Below are 22493 nucleotides of genomic sequence, written 5' to 3'. Positions count from 1 at the left end.
TCAGGAAACTTAAGCCTTAGCTCCAGTCAACTCACTTGCCTTGTGTAGTTTCTTTGTAAAAATGAGTAAAACTTGCTTATCATACCTTACTTAACAAAGCATTATGAAGATGTGACAATTTTGTAAATTATTAAATCTGTCTATGTCTTCCTAATATCCTATTAAGTAACTCATTAGTTATTTTTGGTCAGACTTGTAACTTTTGCAATCATGTGTCTTTGTGGAAACTTGTATTTCACTTTTGCCAAGTTGGGGTCTTCTTTTGGAATAATTTTTGTCCCATTTTTTAAAAAAAATTTCCTTAGGTCCTCATAGAAATTACAATTAAAGGACTACCTCAGAAAGTATTAGGTTCACCAGCATATCAAGTTGCTAACATGGATCTTCTTAATGCAAGTATCTTAAATGTCATGGGGGGTGTGTGTGTGTGTGTGTACGAGTACGCACATGTGCGTGTGCGTACGTATGTGACCACATCAGTGAGAGAAACAGTGTTTCACTAAGAAATGGCTTCAAGCTGATTGCCTTGTGAACTATGGAGCGGTGGGGGAAAGCTGAGGGAGGGTGCAGCAAGAACAGTGTCTTTTGCTTTATGGTATCTTCATAACATTTGCCATAGTATCATCCAGGGATTTTCTGCTTGAATGCTAAAATTGATTGTACCTTACTAATGTGTGGATCCTTATGGAAGAGAAAAGGCCTTTTGCTTTATGCTATATAACTATCTTATATATTATAACTTTTAGTGAAAACTTGTTTTTAATTGTTATAGAAAGGTCTGGGCAAGAAAACGAAATGAGGGCAGCTAGGTGGCACAGTGGATAGAGCTTTGACCCTGGATTCAGGAGGAGCTGAGTTCAAATGTGGCCTCAGACACAACACTTAACTAGCTGTGTGACCCCGGGCAAGTCACTTAACTCCATTGCCTAGACCACCCCCCCCAAAAAAAAAAAAGGAAGTGTTGACATAACATTTTCATTAAACTGCCATGGTTTCATAGTATTTAATTTTTAATAATAATGATCAAGAAAAACTGCTAGGTTATAGCAAGGCTAGCTTTAATAATTTGGAAAGTGAAAAAGTGTTTGACACAGATTTCTTTATAAAAGGTGAAGAGTCATCATTTCACTAAAGAATGAAGAAATAAATTTTGCAGTCCCAGAACATGTGGTTGTTTTGTTAAGTGTCCTTTTACTTGTCCCACATGAGATAGTGTTTTAATTTGTTGTTTGGTAAGAGGCACCGATTAAATTTATTGTATCATACTTAAGATGTGTCCTATCTGGAAGTATGATACACTTAAATTTCAGATGGTATGATATTAGTAAGGTGGGCTACTGTTTATATGGATAGCTATATATACATTTATATACTTAATAACTTGTAAAAATACTTAGAATTTTTATAATTCAAATTTATTAGTATTCCTCTCCTTTTCTATACAGGGAACTCCAGCTTTGTTCTTAATTCAATTAATTTTTAGTAATAACCTCTTGGAATGTGGTGTGGCTGATGAAAGGTGAGCTTTCCCAATCGTGATTCAACTAAGATTGTGGCCTTTGTCAAATATTATCTAGGAAGAACAATTTGTTTAAATTATAATTGAAAAGATGTTAGGAAATTGGGATGATGTTTCTCAGTAGGGTTTTTTAAAATAAAAAAATTGAAGTGGGCAGGACAACAAAGGTTGAGTACAAATCTTTTGATCTCCTTTGTTTTAGAGTGCTTCTGGCAATTAAAATTTGTATAAAGCCTTAATGCATGCAAAAAGTTCAGTAGAATGTTTTTCCTTTTTAGGTTCTTTCAAAACCTGGAAACGCTTGTAGGTTGTGTTCTTACTGGCCCAACTTCTCCACTAGCTTTCAGTGATTCTGTTTTAAATGTTATTAATCAAAATGCAAAGCACCTTGATAACAAAGAGCATCTGTGGCGAATGTGGAGCATTCTAGTCAACCCATTAACGGAACTGATTAACCAGGTATCCTCTCATATTTCTTTATTCCACTAAAGAATTTTAAAGCAGAATTTTCCCCTTCCATCTTATATGTATTCAGTTTGGCTAACATTGTAATATCTATCCAAGAAGTGTGCTAAGCTCTGGGGGAGAAATATAAAGATTCAGTCAACAAACGTTTAGTAAGTGTTAACTATATACTAGGCTCTAGAAATAGGAAGAAACACAGTCTCGGACATCAAGGAACTACCATTCTCTTTGGGGAGAAAATATGTACAAATTTGTATGCACAGTCTGCACACGCACGTAGACAAAATAAATATAAGACAAAGTGATTTAGAATGGAAGGGTACTAGCCATGAGGGAGATAAGGAAAGGCTTCAGGTGGCATTTGAATTGAGCTTTGAAAGAAGCCCTGAGATTTTGAGAGACAAGATGGGAGTGCATCACAACCTGTATAAAAGCACAGAGGTAAAAGATAGCATGTTGTGTGTGTGTGAACTATAAGAAGACAAGTTTGTCAGGACTTTAGAGAGCATGAAATATAATAAAGCTGGAAAGGTACCTTGGAGTCAGATTCCAGAGCTAAATCAAGGGGAGTATGTAACAAATGCTAGAGGCAATAGGAGCCATGGAAGTTTGCTGGGTACGGAAGGATGTGGTCAGACCTGTGCTTTATGAATTTCACCTTTGCACTTGTGTGGAAGATGGTTTGGAGAGTGGAGAGATTTAAGGCAGGGAATGCAATTAGAAGGTTTGTTAAAATAATCCTGGTAAGAGTTGATGAGGTGGGGTGGTGGCCAGCTGACTAGAGAGGAGATGGAATGTGCAAGGTATTATCAAAGTAGGATCTGTAAAACTTGTCAATTGATGAGTGATAACAGAGACAGTGCAAAAACATTCTAAATATGAGCAAAGGGGAAGGAACTTGGTGTGTGTAATCAGGTATGCTTCACAATAAGAGAGAGACAACTTCTTGGGCTTTAAAAGGTAGAATGGGATGGGGAAATATTTCATAATAGGGTTATCAGTGAAGGACTGGAAGCAGGTAAAGTCAGGTGTTGTTCACGGTATAAAGAGTTTGGCCAGAGCATAGAGTATGTAAAGAAGAGTGATAAAAGATAAAAGACTGCCACCAGCTTTTGAATGCAGGTAAAGGATTGGAGGCTTTATTTGATGGACAATGGAAAGCATTGCATGGTCTTTTTTTCTCCCAAGTAGTAACATGTTTCAGCATTTGTATTATAGAGTAATGGGTAGTCATTGCGCTGGTAAGAGTTCTAAAGTCTTTGAAAGATGTGAGTCAGTCAAATATGAATTGCTGATGAATGTTTCAGGCACTGGCAATACAAATAAGAATAAAACAGTCTCTACCCCTAATGAGCTTACATTCTAATGGTGAACACATTCCACAGTTCATAAACACCTGTGTTTTCACGAATCCTATTAGTCTAAGAGAAATCATGACTTTTCCCTCTAAAATGTGGTCTGGCTATATTGATTTAGATTTTTAAGTGTTACAAGTTTGGAATCAGGGGCTCCAAAAACTAGTTTACTTGTGACTTGGGAAGATAAGATTGTGTAAATTAAAACCTGCATTTCGTACTATATCTTTTTCCCCTGACCCTCCCTCTCCCATTCCTCAGGAGCCGTCCTTTATAATAAAGAAGTGAAGAAGTTCAAAAGTAATGTGTTGAAAAAGTCTGTTATAGGAAGTATTTATTCAGTGTGGGGAAATGTCTTCTCATGTCTCGCAGATTTTCTTTTTAAAAAATCACTGTGTAGTAACTTTGCATGTTACTATTAGAATAGCTCTTTTATTTGAATATTTCTTTTGTATTTTATTGAGACCAATGAAAGTAAGAGTTAGAGTATTGTTAGATTTGCTCTTATGATGTATTTCACCTAGTATATGAATTCTTCGAATAGCTTTATGGCACAAGAAAATGTACATTTACATCTCCCATGAGAACAGAAATCATTTTGTGTTGAAAAACATTGCTTTCTACAAGAAAGCCATTATGTACAGGGTATTTTGCTCATTTAGTCTTTTTTTTTTAATTAAAGAAAATAAAATAAGCTTCCCTGTTAGAATTTCTTCCATTTTAAACTTCTTTTCTAGTACTCATAATAATGTCAAATTGGCTGTTTATCTTGGCAGCTTGAATAGAATTTTCCTCTTATATTTTATTCAGACCAATGAAGTAAATCAGGGAGATGCATTGGAGCACAATTTCAGTGCTGTCTATAGTGCATTGATGCTACCAATAACCCATGTTTTTCCAGCACAAGAGTTTCCATTGGTAAGTTTATGGGTTATGGCTTTGGGAGGGGTGGGGAGAGTAGAACATTTTCTGGGAAAGTTTTAGGCTGTAATGTTGACTTATCACTGTGAGATACACCCACTCTCCCTCCCTCTCTCTCTCTCTCTCTCTCTCTCTCTCTCTCTCTTCTTCTTCTCTTTCTTCTCTCTCTTTCTTTCTCTTCTTCTCTCTCTTTCTTTCTCTTCTTCTCTCTCTTCCTTTTTTGATAAATTAGACTTATTTGTGTTCTGTAAAGAGTTACCGAAGCTGAAATTTGCTTCTACTTTTCTTTTTCTTTGCAGGATACTATTGGTATAGTTTAACTTTAAGTAACAGAGATTGACTTATACAGTTAATGGAATTGGCAGTAACCTAGTTTTTCTACTTGATCTTTTTTAAAAGCCCACTATCAAATCATTACTTCGAACTTGGTCAGAACTGTATCGAACATTTGCCCGTTGTGCAGCTTTGGTAGCAACAGCAGAAGAAAACTTATGCTGTGATGAACTGTGTCTTAAGATGATGTCTGCCTTAGATGACAACACTTTTGCAGTAAGTTTTTATTACTAAATTCTTTTAAAGGTCTACCGGGACTAATATTAATTGGTTATATCGACAGTAGGTAAATTACAAGAAGTCTTATAAGTGCGTGATTGGTTAGAAATTGAATGTGAATTAGTTGAAACAGTTACAGAATAGGCAGTTGTAAAAATGGGAGATTGGTTGGGAATTAGTTGAAAGGTAACACTCCAGTTGAGAAGATTCACCGAGCATTAAGTAATAGAAAGAAAGGAGTAGGTATCCAGAGCCATAAAGGTATGTGGGTACAGGGTAGAACAGCCAGGACTTGCGTTCCTTAAGCATGGGGAGCCAGACAGGAATACTTTTTACCATGGAGTCAAGTTGAACAACAGCTTGGATGACCTAGAGAGAGGTAAATTACTTTTAGGATGGGAGACTTCAATTAGGCTACGAAAGTACAAGAGTAAATCATTGGGGAACGTTGGCAAAGGCAGACATGTGAAATGGATGATACTAATCACCATTGACAAACTTACCTGCTTTTCATTTAGCCTAAGATACTATACTAATTAACGATTGGATGTTTCTAATTTTTTTTCCCCTTAGAACTTGTCTTTTTTGGATAGGATTGCCCATGTTGCTACAGTAATAGTTGAATGCATCGATTTTTCACCATACAGTACTAAACATCAACCCCAAATTAAATGTGAGTATTGATGTGCCTTTTTTTTTAAACGAATATGAAAAATATTGTATGGTAATCTCTTGGCTTCACTTTATAAATCTAGAAAATGAGGTATTAAACTAGACAATTTAACTCTAAATCTATCATTTCATAGCTCAGGGATCTATCCAGCATATTGGCTGAAGCATTGCCTTTGATATTGTACCCAAGGATTAGAGACAGCTTCAGGTTTCAATTAAAACGAGCTCTGCTTAACTTATAAATAAAATTTTGAATGTTTTATAACTTTGGCATATATCCCCTTTTTGTACCAGCATATTACATGGTCCAGAATTGTGTAAAGGGATGATAGTACTCATCACACCTTCAAGCATTATTATTCTACAGCAAATATTAGTCCCACCATTTCATTTACCACTTTGGATATGCCTTGTGGTATTTCTCACCAAATCTCTGCAGCATCGTATTAACTTTAGCAAGGGCAGGGGCCATGTATTATGCCTATTTGAATTGCCACTCCTTTTCACATAGACATTCAATAAAAGTTTCTTCATTATTTTATTCTTAATGAGTTTGGGCTACAGTGTAGTATAGGGCAGAGAGCGATTTCATGCCGTGGAGCTTTCTTACTTGGAAAGTACCAGTTGTGCTATTTCCCAGGTTGTTGTGAAGATCCAAGAAAATAATTATCCATTTGTTCAGGAAGATGTTATCTTTTTACTTATGAGCCTTTTTAAAAGTGGGAAATGTTTGTACTTATTTCATCTTCATTATGTACCTCAAGTTGTGAATGAGTGTGTTCGTCTACATATGTAAACTTGTAGTCTGTTCCATACAGTCTACAAGTTTATATACGTAGAGAAAGGACACGCTCGCAAAGAACACAATCGTTTAGACAAGTATGGCATACCTAAACTTGTTTAAACTATTGTTCATCTTGGAGCCAAGACATTAAGTATTCTATGAAAGAATAAATCTTGAAAAGGCTTTTGTCTTTAACCAAACTGCTTCTATTTTCAGTACCACAGACACCTACAGATTGGTCCAAGAAAAAAAAAGAACCTTTAGGGAAGTTGACTTCTTTATTTAAAGTTATCCTGAAAATGATGGATGCTTTCCATGATGTCAGCATCAAGAATCTTCATTCTGAAACACTCCTTTCTGTTGGTAGTTCAATTATCAGCATTATTTCTACTATTCTTGGCCATGTGTCTTTGCCTTCAGTGATACAGACAATCTTTGCAACTTTAACAAAGCCTTTGGCATTGTTATATGAAAATTCGAAGTAAGTATATTGAGTTTCATTCAGAAATTTGGAGAGAATTGCATTTGTAAGTTTTTGTTTCTAGGAAGCAAATTTTTAAAACTGATGTTAATGAAGATTATTTACTTTAATAAACTTTAAATGGTGAAGAAACTATCAAGTGTTTTGAAATGTAGACTGACATGTTTAAAATGTATGTCCAGCGTATGTAATGATAGTTAATGATATTTGCAAAAGCACTTTATGTAGTGTGTCATTTGACATAGATATTCTATATGTATATCCGTATGCCTTAGAGTAAGGTATTTTTATTATAGTAACCACGCTATGTTAGGCCTGCTTTATGTTAAAAATGTAGCATGTTAGTAACTGATGTGGTAATAGTAATATGGAGTGTGGTATCTTGGAAAGATTGCTAGATTTGAAGAATAGTACTGGATTTGAGTGCTGGTTCAATTGCTTCATGTGTGACCTTGAAGAGGTCAGTCCATTTTGCTGGGTTTCCATTTCTGAATCTATAAAATGAGGGGTTTGAATAATATGATATGAGATCGTTCTAGTTCTAAAACCTAATGTTTTAGCTAACTCAGGAAAACCTGAGTTCAATTCTCATGTGACTGTTAATACCAGTGTGACTTTGGGCAAGGCACTTAACCACCTTGGGCCTGAGCTTTTCTGTCTACAAAATGAAGGTGTTAGACCAAATAATCTCTGAGGTCCCTTCCAGTTCTAGATTTGTGATCCTATGACACATGTTCTATCATACATTCCCTAGCAGTGCAAAGAGTCATGTATTCAGACTTGAAAATTTATTAGAAGAGGTCTGAAAAAGAAAAAACAGTTGACCTAAAATAAATTTAATTATATTCTGGTTTTCTGCAGTAGTTTGAGATCTATGATTTATGGGGAATCTCCTTATATTTTATTTGTAAATATGTTAAAGCATTTCTTGTTTTAAGCAAATTTAGAGATAAGGAACTTTTAAAAAAGTTTGTTGTTTTATATCTTTTAAATAGCAAGCTCCATTAGTGTATTTATGTTTTTAAGTTTATTTAAAAACTTACGTATGTATGATTTTGGGGATAATCAAGCACAAAGTAATATTTTGCCAACCACTTAGGATATAGCTTCCTGTATAATTACAGCCTGAATTGCCAAGTGATAATCATTTCTTCATCTTGATTTTTTTTTTGTCCCAGGCTTAGTGATGTGCCTAAAGTGTATAATTGCCTCAACAACAAGGTAAAAAATTGACAGATGTCATCACTTCTTCCTGCTTTCCCATCACTTATAAATCCTTTACAATTTAGATTTAATAAGTACAAGTTATTTTCTATATGTACTTGCAAACCATATATCTTACCTCCTATAACTTTTGAAATTAAATAGTAATAGACTATGTTCTGAAAATAGTGTCTAATTTGATTGGGGTTTTTTGTTTTATTTTAACTTAAAAAGTAATATTTCTAAATTTTATGCTTTTTCCTAGTTAGAAAAGCTCTTAGGAGAGATTCTTAGATGTCTTCAGTTTCGCTACAATGGCACTTATAACAATGAGCTTTTAGAACAACTCTCCCCATTATTGTGCATAATATTTCTGCACAAAAATAAACAGATCCGCAAACAGAGTGTTCAGTTCTGGAATGACACATTTGCTAAAGAGACTCTGCTGGAGTATCCTGAAGAACTAAAGTAAGATGAAAATTTTAATTTCTATAATAATGTTCATAGATTGAAGTTCTAAATGAATACTTTGATTAGAGGTGAAACTATTATTGAGTTTATATTAATGAATATAGAAGGCTTGTTTTCTTCAGTAAAAGTGACTCCTAATTCTGTGAGGTTGTACTTAATTAACCTCACAGGTTTCATTACTGTTATTATCCAGGGTCCTTGGGAATTCACCCCTGCCACAGAGATACTCCAATAGCCTGTTGAAGGGTATAAGCAATTGACTATTAGGGTGTTAAATTTAATAAATCTTTGTATCTGCTCTTGTCATTCTGTTTGATTGGCAGCAACTCTCTCTCTCCTGCTTTTGATTTGAGATTCCTCATCTTAGTGACCTAATTCAGGTAGTCAAGCTTAAAGTAAGAGAATGTCAGTGTAGGAAATAGAAGCTGCCAGGAACCCTGGATAGAGAACCCTCCTGGAAAGCAGAAAGACTTGGTCAGATCACTTCACCCAAATCAGAGGTGTCAAATAGCAACACGCCAAAATGTGATTAAAATGTAGGGAAATAACTAAATAAACATTGCCTTTTTAAAACTAAGTGATCTGCAAGGGTCCTTATACACGGTTTAATGGCCCAGTTTCTATTTAGGTTTGACACCACAGCTGTAGATAACTTTGCTGTAGCAAAAACTTATTAGTTGCATAGAAGATATGTTCTGTATTGAAGGGAGTTTCTTCACCTCGAGTTCCCTAGAGACTTTAGTTTGAAATTCTAATAAAAGAGGACTCTGGTTTTTATGCTTCCTGAAGGGTAACACTTGTCAGCCTCCTTTGTCTTGGTATCAATCATACAATTTAAGTGAAAGTTAACTAATGATAAGTCATTATAACTTGATTTCATAGGGAAAGTAGTAAAGAGGCTTAGGTTATTAAGTAACTGGGAGAGAGGATTCCTTAGCTAAAAGATTCAGAAAGGGGAAACTGAGTTTGGGGTTAAACATTTTTCCCTAGACTTTTTCTGTACTTCCCTTCTAGTTCTGTTTGTTCCCACCCAAGTAAAAATATTTTGATTATACTTGGCAGCTTGTGTGGTAAACTGCATAAAAGATAATTTTTGTTTACCTTAGTATTACTAGCCACTGATAGAGGAACCTCTATTCACAGACACTCAGGTTCTCTCTATTTAGTGAATTTAATTGTATTGACATACCTATAATTTAGTATAGAGTACTTGATGGGGGGGGGAGAAGGACAAGATAAGTATTTATCATAAAGTTTCTTGTCTAAATGTACTTATTTGTATGTAGGACTTAATAATGCTTATGAATTAATTCCACTCTTTCCTCCCTTCCACCCTTTTCTTTTTGAAGAACTGTATTGAAACAAGCCAAACAGAAATGTTTGCTTTTGTTACCTGGTTTTGAAGTTGAACCAATAGAAGAATCTGGTGGCCTCTATTCGGAGGGAGTAAGTACTGTTTTTTGTTAATTCTCTAATTACTATATTTTTTGAAGAACTGAGTGGCTGAGTGCTCCTCCCTTCAAAAAAAACTGAGCCTGAACCATTTTAGAATGAATTAGGGTAAGTTAAAACAAAACAAATTAAAATACAGTACAACATAGATGATGTTAATTTGTGGCTTTCCAAGTTGATGTGGTTGCAGAAATTATTACTATTTGAGTTTGTCACCACTGGTGTAGAAGAGCTCTTCATTTTAATTCTTTGTTATTGTAAAAGGAGAGGAGAACAGAGTTGTAGGTGAATCAGTATAGCTTTAAAAAAGCAGCAACTTAATCTTCTTCCAGTAGAGGAAGAAAAATACTGGCTCCCTAACTACCCACCAGAATTGTGGTTATTATTAAAGGAACAAGAAACTTAGATCTATTTCTCTCAGTAGACTACAGGCTAAAAATGTAATTTCTAGTAATACAAACCTTCAGTTCGTAATTATGTTACATTAGGATCTGTGAAATTTGTAGTGATATGAATAAAGGATCTATTTCTTGAGTCTAATAACTTAAGTTTATAATTAACTAAGATTTATTCAAAATGATAAATGGAAGTAAAACACATTTGCTGTATTTTATGAAGTAGGCAAAACTTTATTCCTTTTAAGATAAGAGTTCTTTACCTAGGTTCTGTGTAGGTGGGGTGTTTTTTTTCCGAGGGGGGGGAAAGAGAGAGTCTGTGTGTGTGTGTGTGTGTGTGTGTGTGTGTGTGTGTGTGTGTGTGTATTACTATTTCAGTGTAATTGATGGTCCTTTTTATTACTATATAACTAATTTTGTTCATTTAAAAACATTGGCATGTGGTGACTAAAACTTCTTATACCAAGGGAATTTAGGCATTCTGGGAATTAATATATTAATAATATCCCTTTATTTTTTTTTTGTTTCAAGCTTTATCTTTGAATAGCTTTTCCTTGTTGATATAAAATATTGCTCCAACCAACACAGTGATTGAGCTTCAATAAGATAGTGAATTACAGGGGGGGAAATAAAAAAGACCCCAAAATGTATTTCTAATGGATCTGATATTGATATCATATGGTGTTTTAGCATTTTATTCTGTAAAGATGGATGGGTCTTTTGTGCCTATATTTGGAATTTTAGAATTATAAGGAAGGCATTTCTAACCTAAGGAGGAATCTGTGAACTTGAACGAGGAAAAAAAAATTTTTTTTGAAAATAATTTACTTCTTTTTGTAATACTGTATATTTTATGTGTGTTTTAAAACATTCTGAGAAGTCCATAGATTTTACTAAATTACCTAAGAGGTCATGACACAAAAAAATTAAGAACTCACTACTCTAGGAGGATTTAATAATAAATCAGATTGACATGTTTAAGTTTGTCACTATGGGTGTAGTTCAGCTATGTCATTGGTTTAGGATATGGTATTAAAATATAATATTAAACTATAGTATAGAAAAGTGAAAATAGCTTTATTAGACAAAACTAACACATTTTACAATTTTTTGAAATATGGATTTTTTTTAAAACAGACAGAAAATTCACAATTAGACACAAAGATAAGTGGTATAGAAATACAGTCTTGTGGAAAACAAGATTTTTTATCTTTACATGCAAAGAATCTGAAAGGAAAAGATCTAAAATCACCAGCTAAGGTAAGGTAATTTAAAGTGAATTTAATAGACCCTTTTAAAAGTTGGTCAGAAAAAAAAGCCGGAGGGGGGTGGGGGGACATAACACTCACTAGCTGTGTGACCTGGGTAAGTCACTTAACCCCAATTGTCTCACCAAAAAAAAAAAGGTCAGTCAGATTTTTTTGTTGTTGGGAAGTAAATCTTAGAAGGAGTTGCATAGGCTTGAAGGCAACAGTTGTAGTGGCTGGTTAGAAATGGATCAGGGAAGACTGTAGAAGTTAGGACAAAGAAAAACTATTGGGGAAAAATAATAAGAGGTGGCAGAGTTCTCTGTTGTTATTTAGCGATTGTTCTCCAGATAGTGTTAAAGGTGTATCAGTTATTATTGTTGTTCAGTTGTTTTCAGCCATGCATGTCTGACTCTTTGTGACCCCATTTGGTTTTCTTGGCAAAGATACTGGAATGGTTTTCCATTTCCTTTTCCAGTTCATTTTATAGATGAGGAAACTGAGACAAACAGGGTTACATGACTTGCCCAGGATCATACAGCCAGTAAACATCTGAGGCTGAATTTGAAGTCAGGTCTTCCTGACTTCAGGTTCCTCACTGTGCCACCTAACTGCCCTGAAGGTGTTTCAGTAATTATTTTCATTATTTGTCATGTGAACCATGATATAAAATATTTAGAACTAACACTTTCTTATTATACATTTTGAGAAGTAAATTTTTCTTATCACAATGAACACATTTAAAAAGAAATTAAAACTGAAAAAAAAAATCAAAAGTTAAGAGCCAATTAAATTACCAGCAGACTGATGTATGGTGCCCAGATTTGCAAATATATTTGCCTTTGAAAAGCTTTTATTCTTTGGTTGTCTTTAAGAGTCAGTTTCTCTTCTTTTTACATAACACCTTTGAGATTAATTATAGACTAAAGAATATGTAGGTTAAAGTAGCTTTATCTTTAAAAATGCAAAATGGAGGGTAATAATAAAAGTAAAACAATCTAAGGATAAGGTTAGAACTTGAGCATATCCCTGGGGATCCGTGCCTGAGCGATTTGTAATTGAAGACCTTGTATTGTTTCTTATACCATAACATATTTTGGTTGCATTGATGACATCCTTGAACTTTTTGGCCCCAGTACTGTCTTCTGTTGAAGCATAATGAAAATGTCTCTTTTACAGAAAATCTCATTGTTATACTTTAAAGTTGCCAAGCCTGCTGTAGCACCTTTGCTTTTTCTTACCAGTTTTTCTAGTTGGTGCCGAAATTCTTGGCTAATTTAATAAATATATGTTACTGTTTTCTTTCTGTAGTCTTAAGAAATATTTTTAGCCATATGATGTAGGTAAACATAGATTTCAAACATTATCTTATCGTGGTCTAAAATAAACTTCCTTCTACAAAAGCAGCAAAAGAGTAAGATACTTAAATGTGGAAAACATTTAATTTCTTAAATTTACATTGTATTTCTAGTAGAAAAATGTAAGTGAATGGTCTTGAAATAAGAAATTTTTATAAAACCTGAAAATTAATATATTGTCTTCAATTTTTTTGTAGATGAAACTAGAATTTTTGTCTCCTAAATTAAAAAAAGATGTCATTTTGGAAGATTGTTCATCTGTTGATTTTGTGTTTATACCTCCCAATGAGAAGAAACAAAGGAAAGAATTCTAACTGAACATCAGAAAGAAGTACTTAGAACAAAGAGGTTCGTAAGCATAATTAACATTATTGGTAACTTAAAATGGATTTTCTCTATTGATTTTAGGTACTAAATTTGAAGCTATTTTTTTGTCATTAAAAACCTTTTTATACTAAAACTAACCAAAGGTTATATTGTAGTTGGCAGTATGGTAAATAATGTAACAGATTTTTTGGCTTTGCATGTAGAGGGGAAGAAAATTTGTACTTTTGTTTTAACATTTGTTTGCAAAGTTTAGTATGTAATAATAATTGGAACATTTTTCATTTAATTATAAAATGATTTCCTTTACAGAAGTGATATTCCTACTCTGTACAATAATCTGGATGTATCACAAGATAGTTTTTCTTACCATACTCAAGAAGAAACTCTGTAAGTAATTGAAGCTTAAGTAAGCCTTCCATAAGACCTTTTCTGATTTCTCAAATCAAAAAAAAAATAATAATGCACAACAGAAATATAATTTGCATATTTATTTGCCGTAGGGAAAATCCAAGTTTAACTGAAGAATCAAAGGAAGAATCAAAGATTATCATGAAGGTACAACTAATTTATTTTGGAGATTTCAGAAGTTGTTCGCCATTCATATTTATATCTTGGTATTTCCTTTATTCCAAGATTGACAGTGTAGTCTTTTGTTAATGTTATTATAGGACCCATAGCCATAATCCAAGTGTTCATTAGATCTAAAACCACGTGCCACTTAGTGGATTGTTTTCTATAATTCATAGAGTAGAAGTAAAATAAAATAGAACGTGTAACTGTAGCATATTGTTGCCACATATTAGCAATAGTAGCATGACTTTACAGTTCTGGAACACTTCTTATATCCCTCTGAAACCAGCTATGCAGATATTTTCATCATTTTCGAAATAAGGAAATTAGGTAGATAAAAGAAGACTTAGCAACTTTTGAATTAATAAGTGATAGCTACTTTTACAACACTTGTAATGTTAAGTGTTTTTTGTATAAATTGAGGTTTTGGGCAAGACCATGATTTTCATAAGATAACTTAAATTTTACTTTCTGTACAGGAAGGAGGAGAGAATGCTAATGCAAAGAACAACACTGAAGGTAGCATGGTGGATAGTAGTATTGAGAAGCATCCTGAAAAACCCTCTATCCCAAAACATAAGATGCAAAGTTGCCATGATAAGAACAATTTATTATTAAATATAAAAAAGCACATTGAAAAAAATTCTTCTAAAATTGTTTCAAAGGAGCCTTCAGGAGAAAACACATGCATCAGTGAAAATACCTTGAATACCAGTAATAGCTCAGTTTCTAGTGGACCTATAAGCCGAAGACAGTCTTTTATTACTTTGGAAAAATTTGATACATCAGAAAACAGACCCTTTAGTCCTTCTATTTTGAATACTGTATCAGGAGCTGTTTCAGTGTCAGAGAACCAAGAAAATATGGATATAGCAAGTGCCTCAATGAAAATAAAGACCAAAGAAATAAATATTTCAAAAACTGATAGGGAAAAAATCATAAATGGAACCAAAAAAACAGTTCGAAGACCAAATAAAACAGAACACACAGGAAGTAAACGACCTAAGCTGTTAAGATCAGAACAAGATAAAAATGTTCAAGAATCTGGTGGTTCTGTAATGCCTGTAGAAAATAAGTTGGCTGATTCACTGGATCATACAGAGGATACCCAGGACACTCTTCCTCAAGCTAATGTATTGGAATGTGAAGAACTAAAGTTTCAACATCCAGTAGAAAGTCTTGAAGTGGTAGAAAACATTACAGAAGGAAATGATTTAGGAAATAATTTGGAATCCAAAGAAAATACACCTCCAGAAGTAATACCCACAACAGACCAAATATCTAATAATGATGATGGTCATATACAGGTATCATCTAATCAGAAAACACTTAGAAGGTCTTCAAGACGACGCTTAGATATAGAATGTACTCCAGATAAACAAGATAAAGAAAACAGTCAAGAAAAAAAGGAAAGGCGAAAGGAAGAGGAGAAGTCTGTTCAGAAGAAGCTATCACAAATAAAGGATGATGTATCACAAAAGCAGAAACCAATTTCTGAAAAAAATGTAGATGAACAAGAACATTTAAGTAAGAAAGCAAACAATTTAATTGAGAAGACTTCAGAACAAACTAACATTGAAATTAACAAATTAAAACCTGAATTTGAGAATGTGAAGTCAAATGTTGATGATTTGCAGGACTGTAGTTCAGATAATTCCTCACAAAAACCTGTAAGAGGACGAACAAGGTATCAGACAAGGAGAGCATCCCAAGGTTTGCTTTCTAGTATTGAAAATTCTGAATCTGATAGTTCAGAGACTAAAGAAGAACTTTCTAATAAGAAAAAATCTGGAAAATGGAAAAATAAGAGTAGTAGTCTTGAAAATGAAAACACTAAGGGAAAAATAGAAAGTAAGGACTATCTAGGATCTGAAACTAAAAATGAAGGTGAAACAAGTTCTGAATTGGGCATGGAGATAAGATTGTCATCTCAGACTTTTGATATGAACAACACACAGGACTCTTCAGTTATTAATGTTTCTATAGTATCTACAGACCCATCAGAAGTTTCTAGTGATATAGAGAACACAAATGAGGAGAAAAATAAAATTAGCACATTTGTAGAGGATTCCGGTTCAAACTCTTGTGTTCCAGAGTTAATTTTAAGGACTAGAAATATAAATAAAAAACTTCATAAGCAAGATTCTGTGGACACTAGTGTTATTTCTCCAGGGGCAGATGTATCAGATATATCAGATACCTCCTTGCTTTCTGGAAACCCCCTACAGGCAATTGAATGTCTTCACAAAAGAAGTCGGAGGGTGAGAAGATCAAAGAGCTGTGATTGTTGTGGAGAAAAGTCAAAACTTCAAGAAAAATTCTTTACCTTATTAAAAAACACAGATAATTATGATACAAAAATGGATGAACCACAAAAACTAGGTATACAGGCCACTGAATGTCCTTTGGAAACTTCTTATGTGGGCACAAACTTAGAAGTAAAACCTTTAAAGGAATCTTGTACTGCTGTTGTACCATTACTTCACAGGAAAGAAACTGAGGCTTTGAATGATTCAGTGACTGGATCAGAAAATGAATTGAAAGAAATTTCTAATTTTGAAGATCATCCTCCCCCAGAAAGAGTAAACTTTGAAAACAAAACTTGTGTCATTATTAATAATGAAACAGACCTTGTAGTGAAAGAACCTTCTGATCAGGCTAATAAAATGATCAATTCCGGTCTACCAATTGATAGTTATCAAGATTCTTTTGAACAGAAAGCTGTTCTAGAGATTAGGAGAGAACAACCAGTAACTTTATTAGAAGAGGAAATAAGTCAGCACGTAGAAAGAAAGAATGCTGATAATGAAAACAGTACACTTGAAGTACAGGCAAAATCTGATCCTGAAGCAGAAATAAAGCATGAAACTGTTATTACAACTGAGATGGACAAGTTTAAGTCAAGTGCTGATGTGGATGTTCCTGAGACGAGGATGAAAGTTAACACATCTGAGGAAAGTGCCATGGCTGAGCCTGAGGCTGGAGCAGATAATGCCCAGGCCAAAGCACTTGAGGCAAGTGCTGAAACTGATGTGTTAGAGTCACCTGAGAAAATGAATACTGTAGAAGCAAAAGCAGAATCTGGCACACCAGAAATGGTAAAAGCAGACTTTGATGACACTGAACAAACTAAATTAGATCAAGATCATGTTGAGGTAGAAGAAATCAATGATGAAATTTTAGAGAAAATTGAGGATATCTCAGAGAAAGTGGAGGAACCAGAGAAAGTGGAAGAACCATCAAAAACACTTGCAAATGTTTCTGAGCTGATAACAGAAGAAAGTAATGTTTCTCCTCAGAAGTTAAGGGTAGTAGACACTCAATTTGAAAATGATAGCCCAAGTGGAGTGCAGACACGCTGTATGTGGTCTCCTTTGGCTTCTCCTTCTACCAGCATTTTGAAGAGAGGAGTAAAAAGACAACAGGAAGAGGAGGCCCCATCACCTCTTAATAAGGTAGACAGTAAAAACTGGCTTTTGTTGGGTACATACATGTGTAGGTGTGCATGTATTTCTGCAATATATCTCCATACTTTCAATCTGCATATGATTGTAGCATTTTTACCAATAAGGAACTTCAGTTACCTATTTTTTAACCTCACCCTGAATTCTCTGCTCCAGATTGTAGTGAGAAAATGCAAGATCAATGGACTAATGGTAACCACCCCTAAAAAAAGTACCTTCTAACTGAGCAGGACAGGCAACATCTTATTACAAATCACTTATGAGCATTTGCTCATGTTTTAGAGTTTAGTGCCAAGCATACTAGAAATAGCATTAGCTCTGAAGCTGGAAGAATAGGGTTTAAATCTTGGTTCTGCCAGTTATTACGTTTTTGATCTTAGGTAAATCGCTTCTCTGAGCTTCAACTTTCCCAGATGTAAAAGAACGGGGTTATGCTACATAAGTATGTGTCCTTCCGTGGCTAAATTCTATATTTTGATGATCTTATAGCCTGCTGCTACATGCAAAAATTTGAGTGCCAAAACATATGAGAGCTTTTTGAATTTTGGGATTCTGACTGTACATCTACATAGATGTAGGCTGTCTGGACTTTCCATAGTCTAAAGTATCGTTTTAACTTCCATATAACCACTCTGCTTTATGACACTAGTTTACAACTAATTACCTTTTTTAATTTTATAATTAGTTGTCAGTTAAATTTGTAAAAATTCGTGTTCCTATTTTAGCTTGCTTAGCAAAGTTGTATAATTCTCCTTTATTCAGGTTTCTTTGAGTAGATTAGCTTAATCAAGCTCTCCCTGAAGGGTTTTGAGGTCTAGGGAATTTGCCTTATCTTCAGTATTGCAATTTATTTCCTAAAGCCTTCTGCATTGTATGTATTTGCCTTTCATTAGGAATTAGAGCAAGGATTTCTAGAGGCATCTAGGTTGTAAAGGGGATAAAGAGCTGGATTTGGAGTCAGGAACTCCTGATTTCAAATGTGGCCCCAGACACTTACTAGCTATGTGACTTTGGGCAAATTATAGTGTAATTGGTTTCCTTTTTCACAAGCAGAAAAATACCTCATTATATTGAGATTTTTGTTGGACAGAGTAAAAATGAAGACAATTTGTAGAGCTAATAAATGCAGGAGTTTAAAAATGGTTATCTCTGACATACTGAAAATTGGCAAGGCACAAAATGAGTCTTAAAATCAGAAATAGTTGAGTGTTGTAACCATTGCCTGGGCATATTTTCCACTAGGAGAATTCAGTGAATAATTTGAGATTTGGAAGGGACCTCAGAGATTATTCCAACCTCTTATCCAAAAGAAACCAATTTATTTTAAGATATCCAAGGATTGGGAGCCTACTATCTCTTGAGGCAGCTAATTCTACTTTTGGACAACTCTTAATTGTTAGGTTTTGGTTTTTTTCTTCATGACATCAAGCCTAAATTTTTCTTTGCAGTTTCGGCCCACCACTCTTCATTTGTCTACCCGGTGGGTCCAAAGAGGAAAAATCTAATTCTTCTTACCTGACAGCCCTTTAGATATTCAAAGAGAATAATCATGACTACTGTAAGTCTCTTATCCTAGCTAAACATCAGTTCTTCAAACCTGTCTTTATATGACAGAGGCTTGAAGATTTTCACCATCCTATGTGATATAAACATTCTCTAGCTTATCGATATTTTTCTTAAAACATAGTGCCCAGAACTGAAGCTAGTACTCCAGATGAGGTCTGAATGCAGAGTACAGTAGGACTATATCACCTCCCAATTCCTGCAGGCTATACCATTTTAACGCAGATTAACTTTTTTGCTTGCCATACATACCACTAATTAATCGCACTTGCAAACACTCTGACTGACATGCAGGTCTTTTTTCAGAGCATCTGCTGTCTAGCCTTGATGTTTTTTTTTAACCCAGGTGCAAGACTTCACTTATCTCTCTTTAATAAATTTCCATTTTTAATAAATTCACCTCAGTACTCTAGCCTGCTAAGATCCTTTTAGATCATGATTCTGTCATCCATTATTAGCTTTCTTTCCCATTGTTCTATCATTTGCATAGTTGATGAACCTTTATCCAAATTATTGATAAAAATTTTGGGTAGTATAGGGTTAAGCACAGAGCTGTGGAGTTGCCTATTGGATATGTCTTGTCATGGGACTATTGATACCTTAACAGTTAGTCTTTAAGGCTGGCCATCTAATTAGTTCTGAACCCAGCTGATTGTATGAATACTTAATCCATTTATCTCCATCTTTTCCCCGACAATATTGTCAAAATTCCCCATTTAATAATTATTGCTGGTAAAACTGGGGAGTAAACGAGCCAAAAAAAAAAAAGGTATAGAACAACATCATCCATAATAAACTCAGTGGTTACATGACACGTGACTTTATTAAAGCTCATTATGTGAAACATGAGAATGGGATCAGGTATCTTTCATAACTGTGTTTTCATTATCCTTTTAATTTTTTTTATCCTGAACTTAAACCCCCAAAGGAGCATTTCCATATATATGATAGAAAATAGTTGTTTTTATAAAAGCGCACCTCTCCATTTTGTACCACCTTCCCTTTTGAAAAAGTATATAATAAATGCCATACATTACTTTCAGAAGTGTTCTGCTTGTCTGGGGCTCCTTCGCAGCATGGATTCTCTCCTATGCATTTTTTTAAAAGAATGTTTCAGTGGCTTTGTAGGCATTGCTATTGCTTCAGTTTTCTGTATATCTCAGATAACAAACTTTCCTAATGTGAAAACTTCTCTACAATCAAGAATTTCCCTTGTACTAGTTACATTGATCTCATTTGTATGAAAACTACAATTTTATTTTCTCAGATTTGTCTTTTATGATCTCCTTTGTTTTCCTTACCTAGTTTAGAATTCTTCCCCTAACCATAAATCTGAAAGACTCCTTTTTAAATTCTAAGCCGGGCTTGTATTCTGTTGCATTTTTTCTTCCCACCCTTGCCAGGTTATTGAGGGTTGTGTTACAGGCTGGGGGACCTGCACCTAAAGTGGTCTGATACATGGTGCAGTCTGCGCTCTGCCTTTCTCATCTTGGCTCTGTAAATCTTCCTGACTGGAGAGCAATACAACTGAATTTTTGCCTTTGATTGAAGTGCCAGGAGACAGATGGACAATAGCTGTCAGCTACCTGGAAAGCTCTGCAGGTAACAATTGCAGGCTCCTTTTTGGTCTGGGCTTCTTTGCTCAGTTATTTTGTTGCATGTTGAGGACTGAAGCTGAGACATTGTACCTTAATTAGTCCACAGCCAAAGCCCAGTGACTGTTATTTGGCCTGGACAGCCACTTCTAGGAACCAGGATACTCCTTGTTTTGTATTGGATCTGTGACTTAGCACTGAGTAGTGAGCAACAGAGCTGTTGGCACCTGTTTCAGCTTCCTGCACAAGGTCAGATCTGTTTGTGCAGATCTCGGCTTCTTTTTGCCCCAGTGCACACCTTTGACAGGTGTTGTAATTGATTCTGGCTAGGACCAGCCCTAGTATCCTCAGACCTTTACTTCCCTATGTTAATCTAGGCTGGAAAAATGACTCATTCTGATTTTTTTAAGCTTGATTCTCCCAGTCAAGATTTGGTTTAGTACATTTTCTAGATCTTTGTGGATTATTTGTAGAGAATAGCTCAGTTGTATTTCTTCTGCTACTTAGATATTTTGGCTTTGTTTGTGGTCTTATCAGGTCTGTTCCACTGAGCAACTTTGGTAAATTAAATTCCCTCCCTTTCGGTGGTAACCACCTGCCTTCTGTTAACCAAAAACGACATCACAAGTCCATGAAACATTGCATTGCAACTAGATTTATCTTAAAAGAAATGAATGTGGGGGCGGCCAGGTGGCGCAATGGATAAGAGTACTGGCCCTGAAGTCAGGAGTACCTGAGTTCAAATCTGGTCTCAGACCAAATACTTGACACTTACTAGCTGTGTGACCCTAGGCAAGTCACTTAACCCCAAATGCCTCCAAAAAAGAAAGTAAAAGAAATGAACGTGCACATGGAACCCTAAGCAAGAGCAAAGAGTTCACAATCCAAACAGAAGCTTTCATATTTATGAAATTGCCACAAAGAGAGGAGGAGAAACAGAAATGTCCATCTAAGTGGGAGTGGCAGAGGAGGAGAAATCATGAATAATTAAGATGGTAAAAGCTGCATTCTTTTCCCTTGGGAGCTACTAGACTTTGAAGCTAGGATGGTCTGCTTATGTGCAAGGGTCCCAGCTGAACAAGCAGTTTCCCAGTCTAGTACAAACTGGCTGGCCCCAGTCTTGAGTCCCAAGGACACACAGGGAGTCCAGCATGGGGTACAAACAACAAATTATTTTAGCTCGAGGTGGAGGAAGGGGAAGTGTGCTTCAAACTTGACATGTTCAAGGCCTCCCGCAAGCTCCGGTGTTTCTGGAAAATATGGCAATTCAAAAAGACAAGTTCGGGTGATCCCTTTAACACAACTGACCGCATGTAACAGTCGAGTTTGTAACACTCTCAGTGTACTCATTGTGTATTATAGTTATCTGTTTGAGTATTTTTGTTTTCATCTTTCCCTTGTAATTACCTCAATGGCAGAAGTTATGCCTTACCTAAATTTACACTATTACAAGTCAGATCCTGTTACTTCATTGCTCAATGCCTACTTTTCAAAGCTTTTATTATATATTACTGTCCTTCATTTCTCTATGATCCAACCAACTGGCCTCTGCTTTTTCACAGGGTGTTTTTCTTGCCTAGAAGATGCACTTCCTCAATTCTCTCTTAAAATGCCTCATTTCATTCAAAGCTTACCACTAGTACCACATTTCACATGAAACGTTTCTTGATGTTTCCCCTTTCTAAGCTATTAATGCCCTTCCTCCCACCCCCCAAAAAGAGCTAAAAAACAACCTTTTTTTTTTTGGTGTATATTTAAATATGTACATGTTTGCCCAAGAGGGAGAACACCTATTGTAGTATCTGGTATATAGTGGGCACTTATTAAAATGCTTGTTGATAGTAATTCAAAAAGTGATCTCCTACACATTTGGCACTTAATAATTATTGGGGGTTTTTTCTTCTATAAAATTGTCTTTAGATGGTCATTCAAGGTTCTTTCCAAATCTAAATTCCCTGAACCCCAAATTATACAGCCAATTATATTACTAGAATCCTGAAATGAGAGACTAACCAGACACTAATGTAAGAGTAAGTTAGGTGTCCCTCTGACCAGCTATTTTTCCAAGTCATTTATTGTGAAGCACTTCGGCTTCTGAG

At 35.0% G+C, this 22493-nt stretch overlaps 1 protein-coding gene across 1 annotated transcript in view; it reads left to right on the top strand.

The window, feature by feature from the left end:
- Positions 1 to 22493, top strand: part of RIF1 (replication timing regulatory factor 1) — a 60371-nt gene that overhangs the window by 25468 nt on the left and 12410 nt on the right. Inside the window, 16 exon segments of the mRNA XM_020970333.2 lie at positions 306 to 392; positions 1446 to 1519; positions 1798 to 1978; positions 4150 to 4257; positions 4660 to 4809; positions 5386 to 5485; positions 6485 to 6749; positions 7928 to 7970; positions 8218 to 8420; positions 9773 to 9869; positions 11408 to 11530; positions 13073 to 13160; positions 13163 to 13223; positions 13512 to 13589; positions 13703 to 13757; positions 14252 to 17227. Coding sequence (XP_020825992.1) covers positions 306 to 392; positions 1446 to 1519; positions 1798 to 1978; positions 4150 to 4257; positions 4660 to 4809; positions 5386 to 5485; positions 6485 to 6749; positions 7928 to 7970; positions 8218 to 8420; positions 9773 to 9869; positions 11408 to 11530; positions 13073 to 13160; positions 13163 to 13223; positions 13512 to 13589; positions 13703 to 13757; positions 14252 to 17227 — 4689 coding nt within the window.

Source organism: Phascolarctos cinereus, unplaced genomic scaffold (genome assembly GCF_003287225.1).
Source record: "Phascolarctos cinereus isolate Bilbo 61053 unplaced genomic scaffold, phaCin_HiC Scaffold_726;HRSCAF=1367, whole genome shotgun sequence".
Classification (NCBI taxonomy): Eukaryota; Metazoa; Chordata; class Mammalia; order Diprotodontia; family Phascolarctidae; genus Phascolarctos; species Phascolarctos cinereus.
This window is presented reverse-complemented; position numbering and strand designations above follow the sequence as displayed.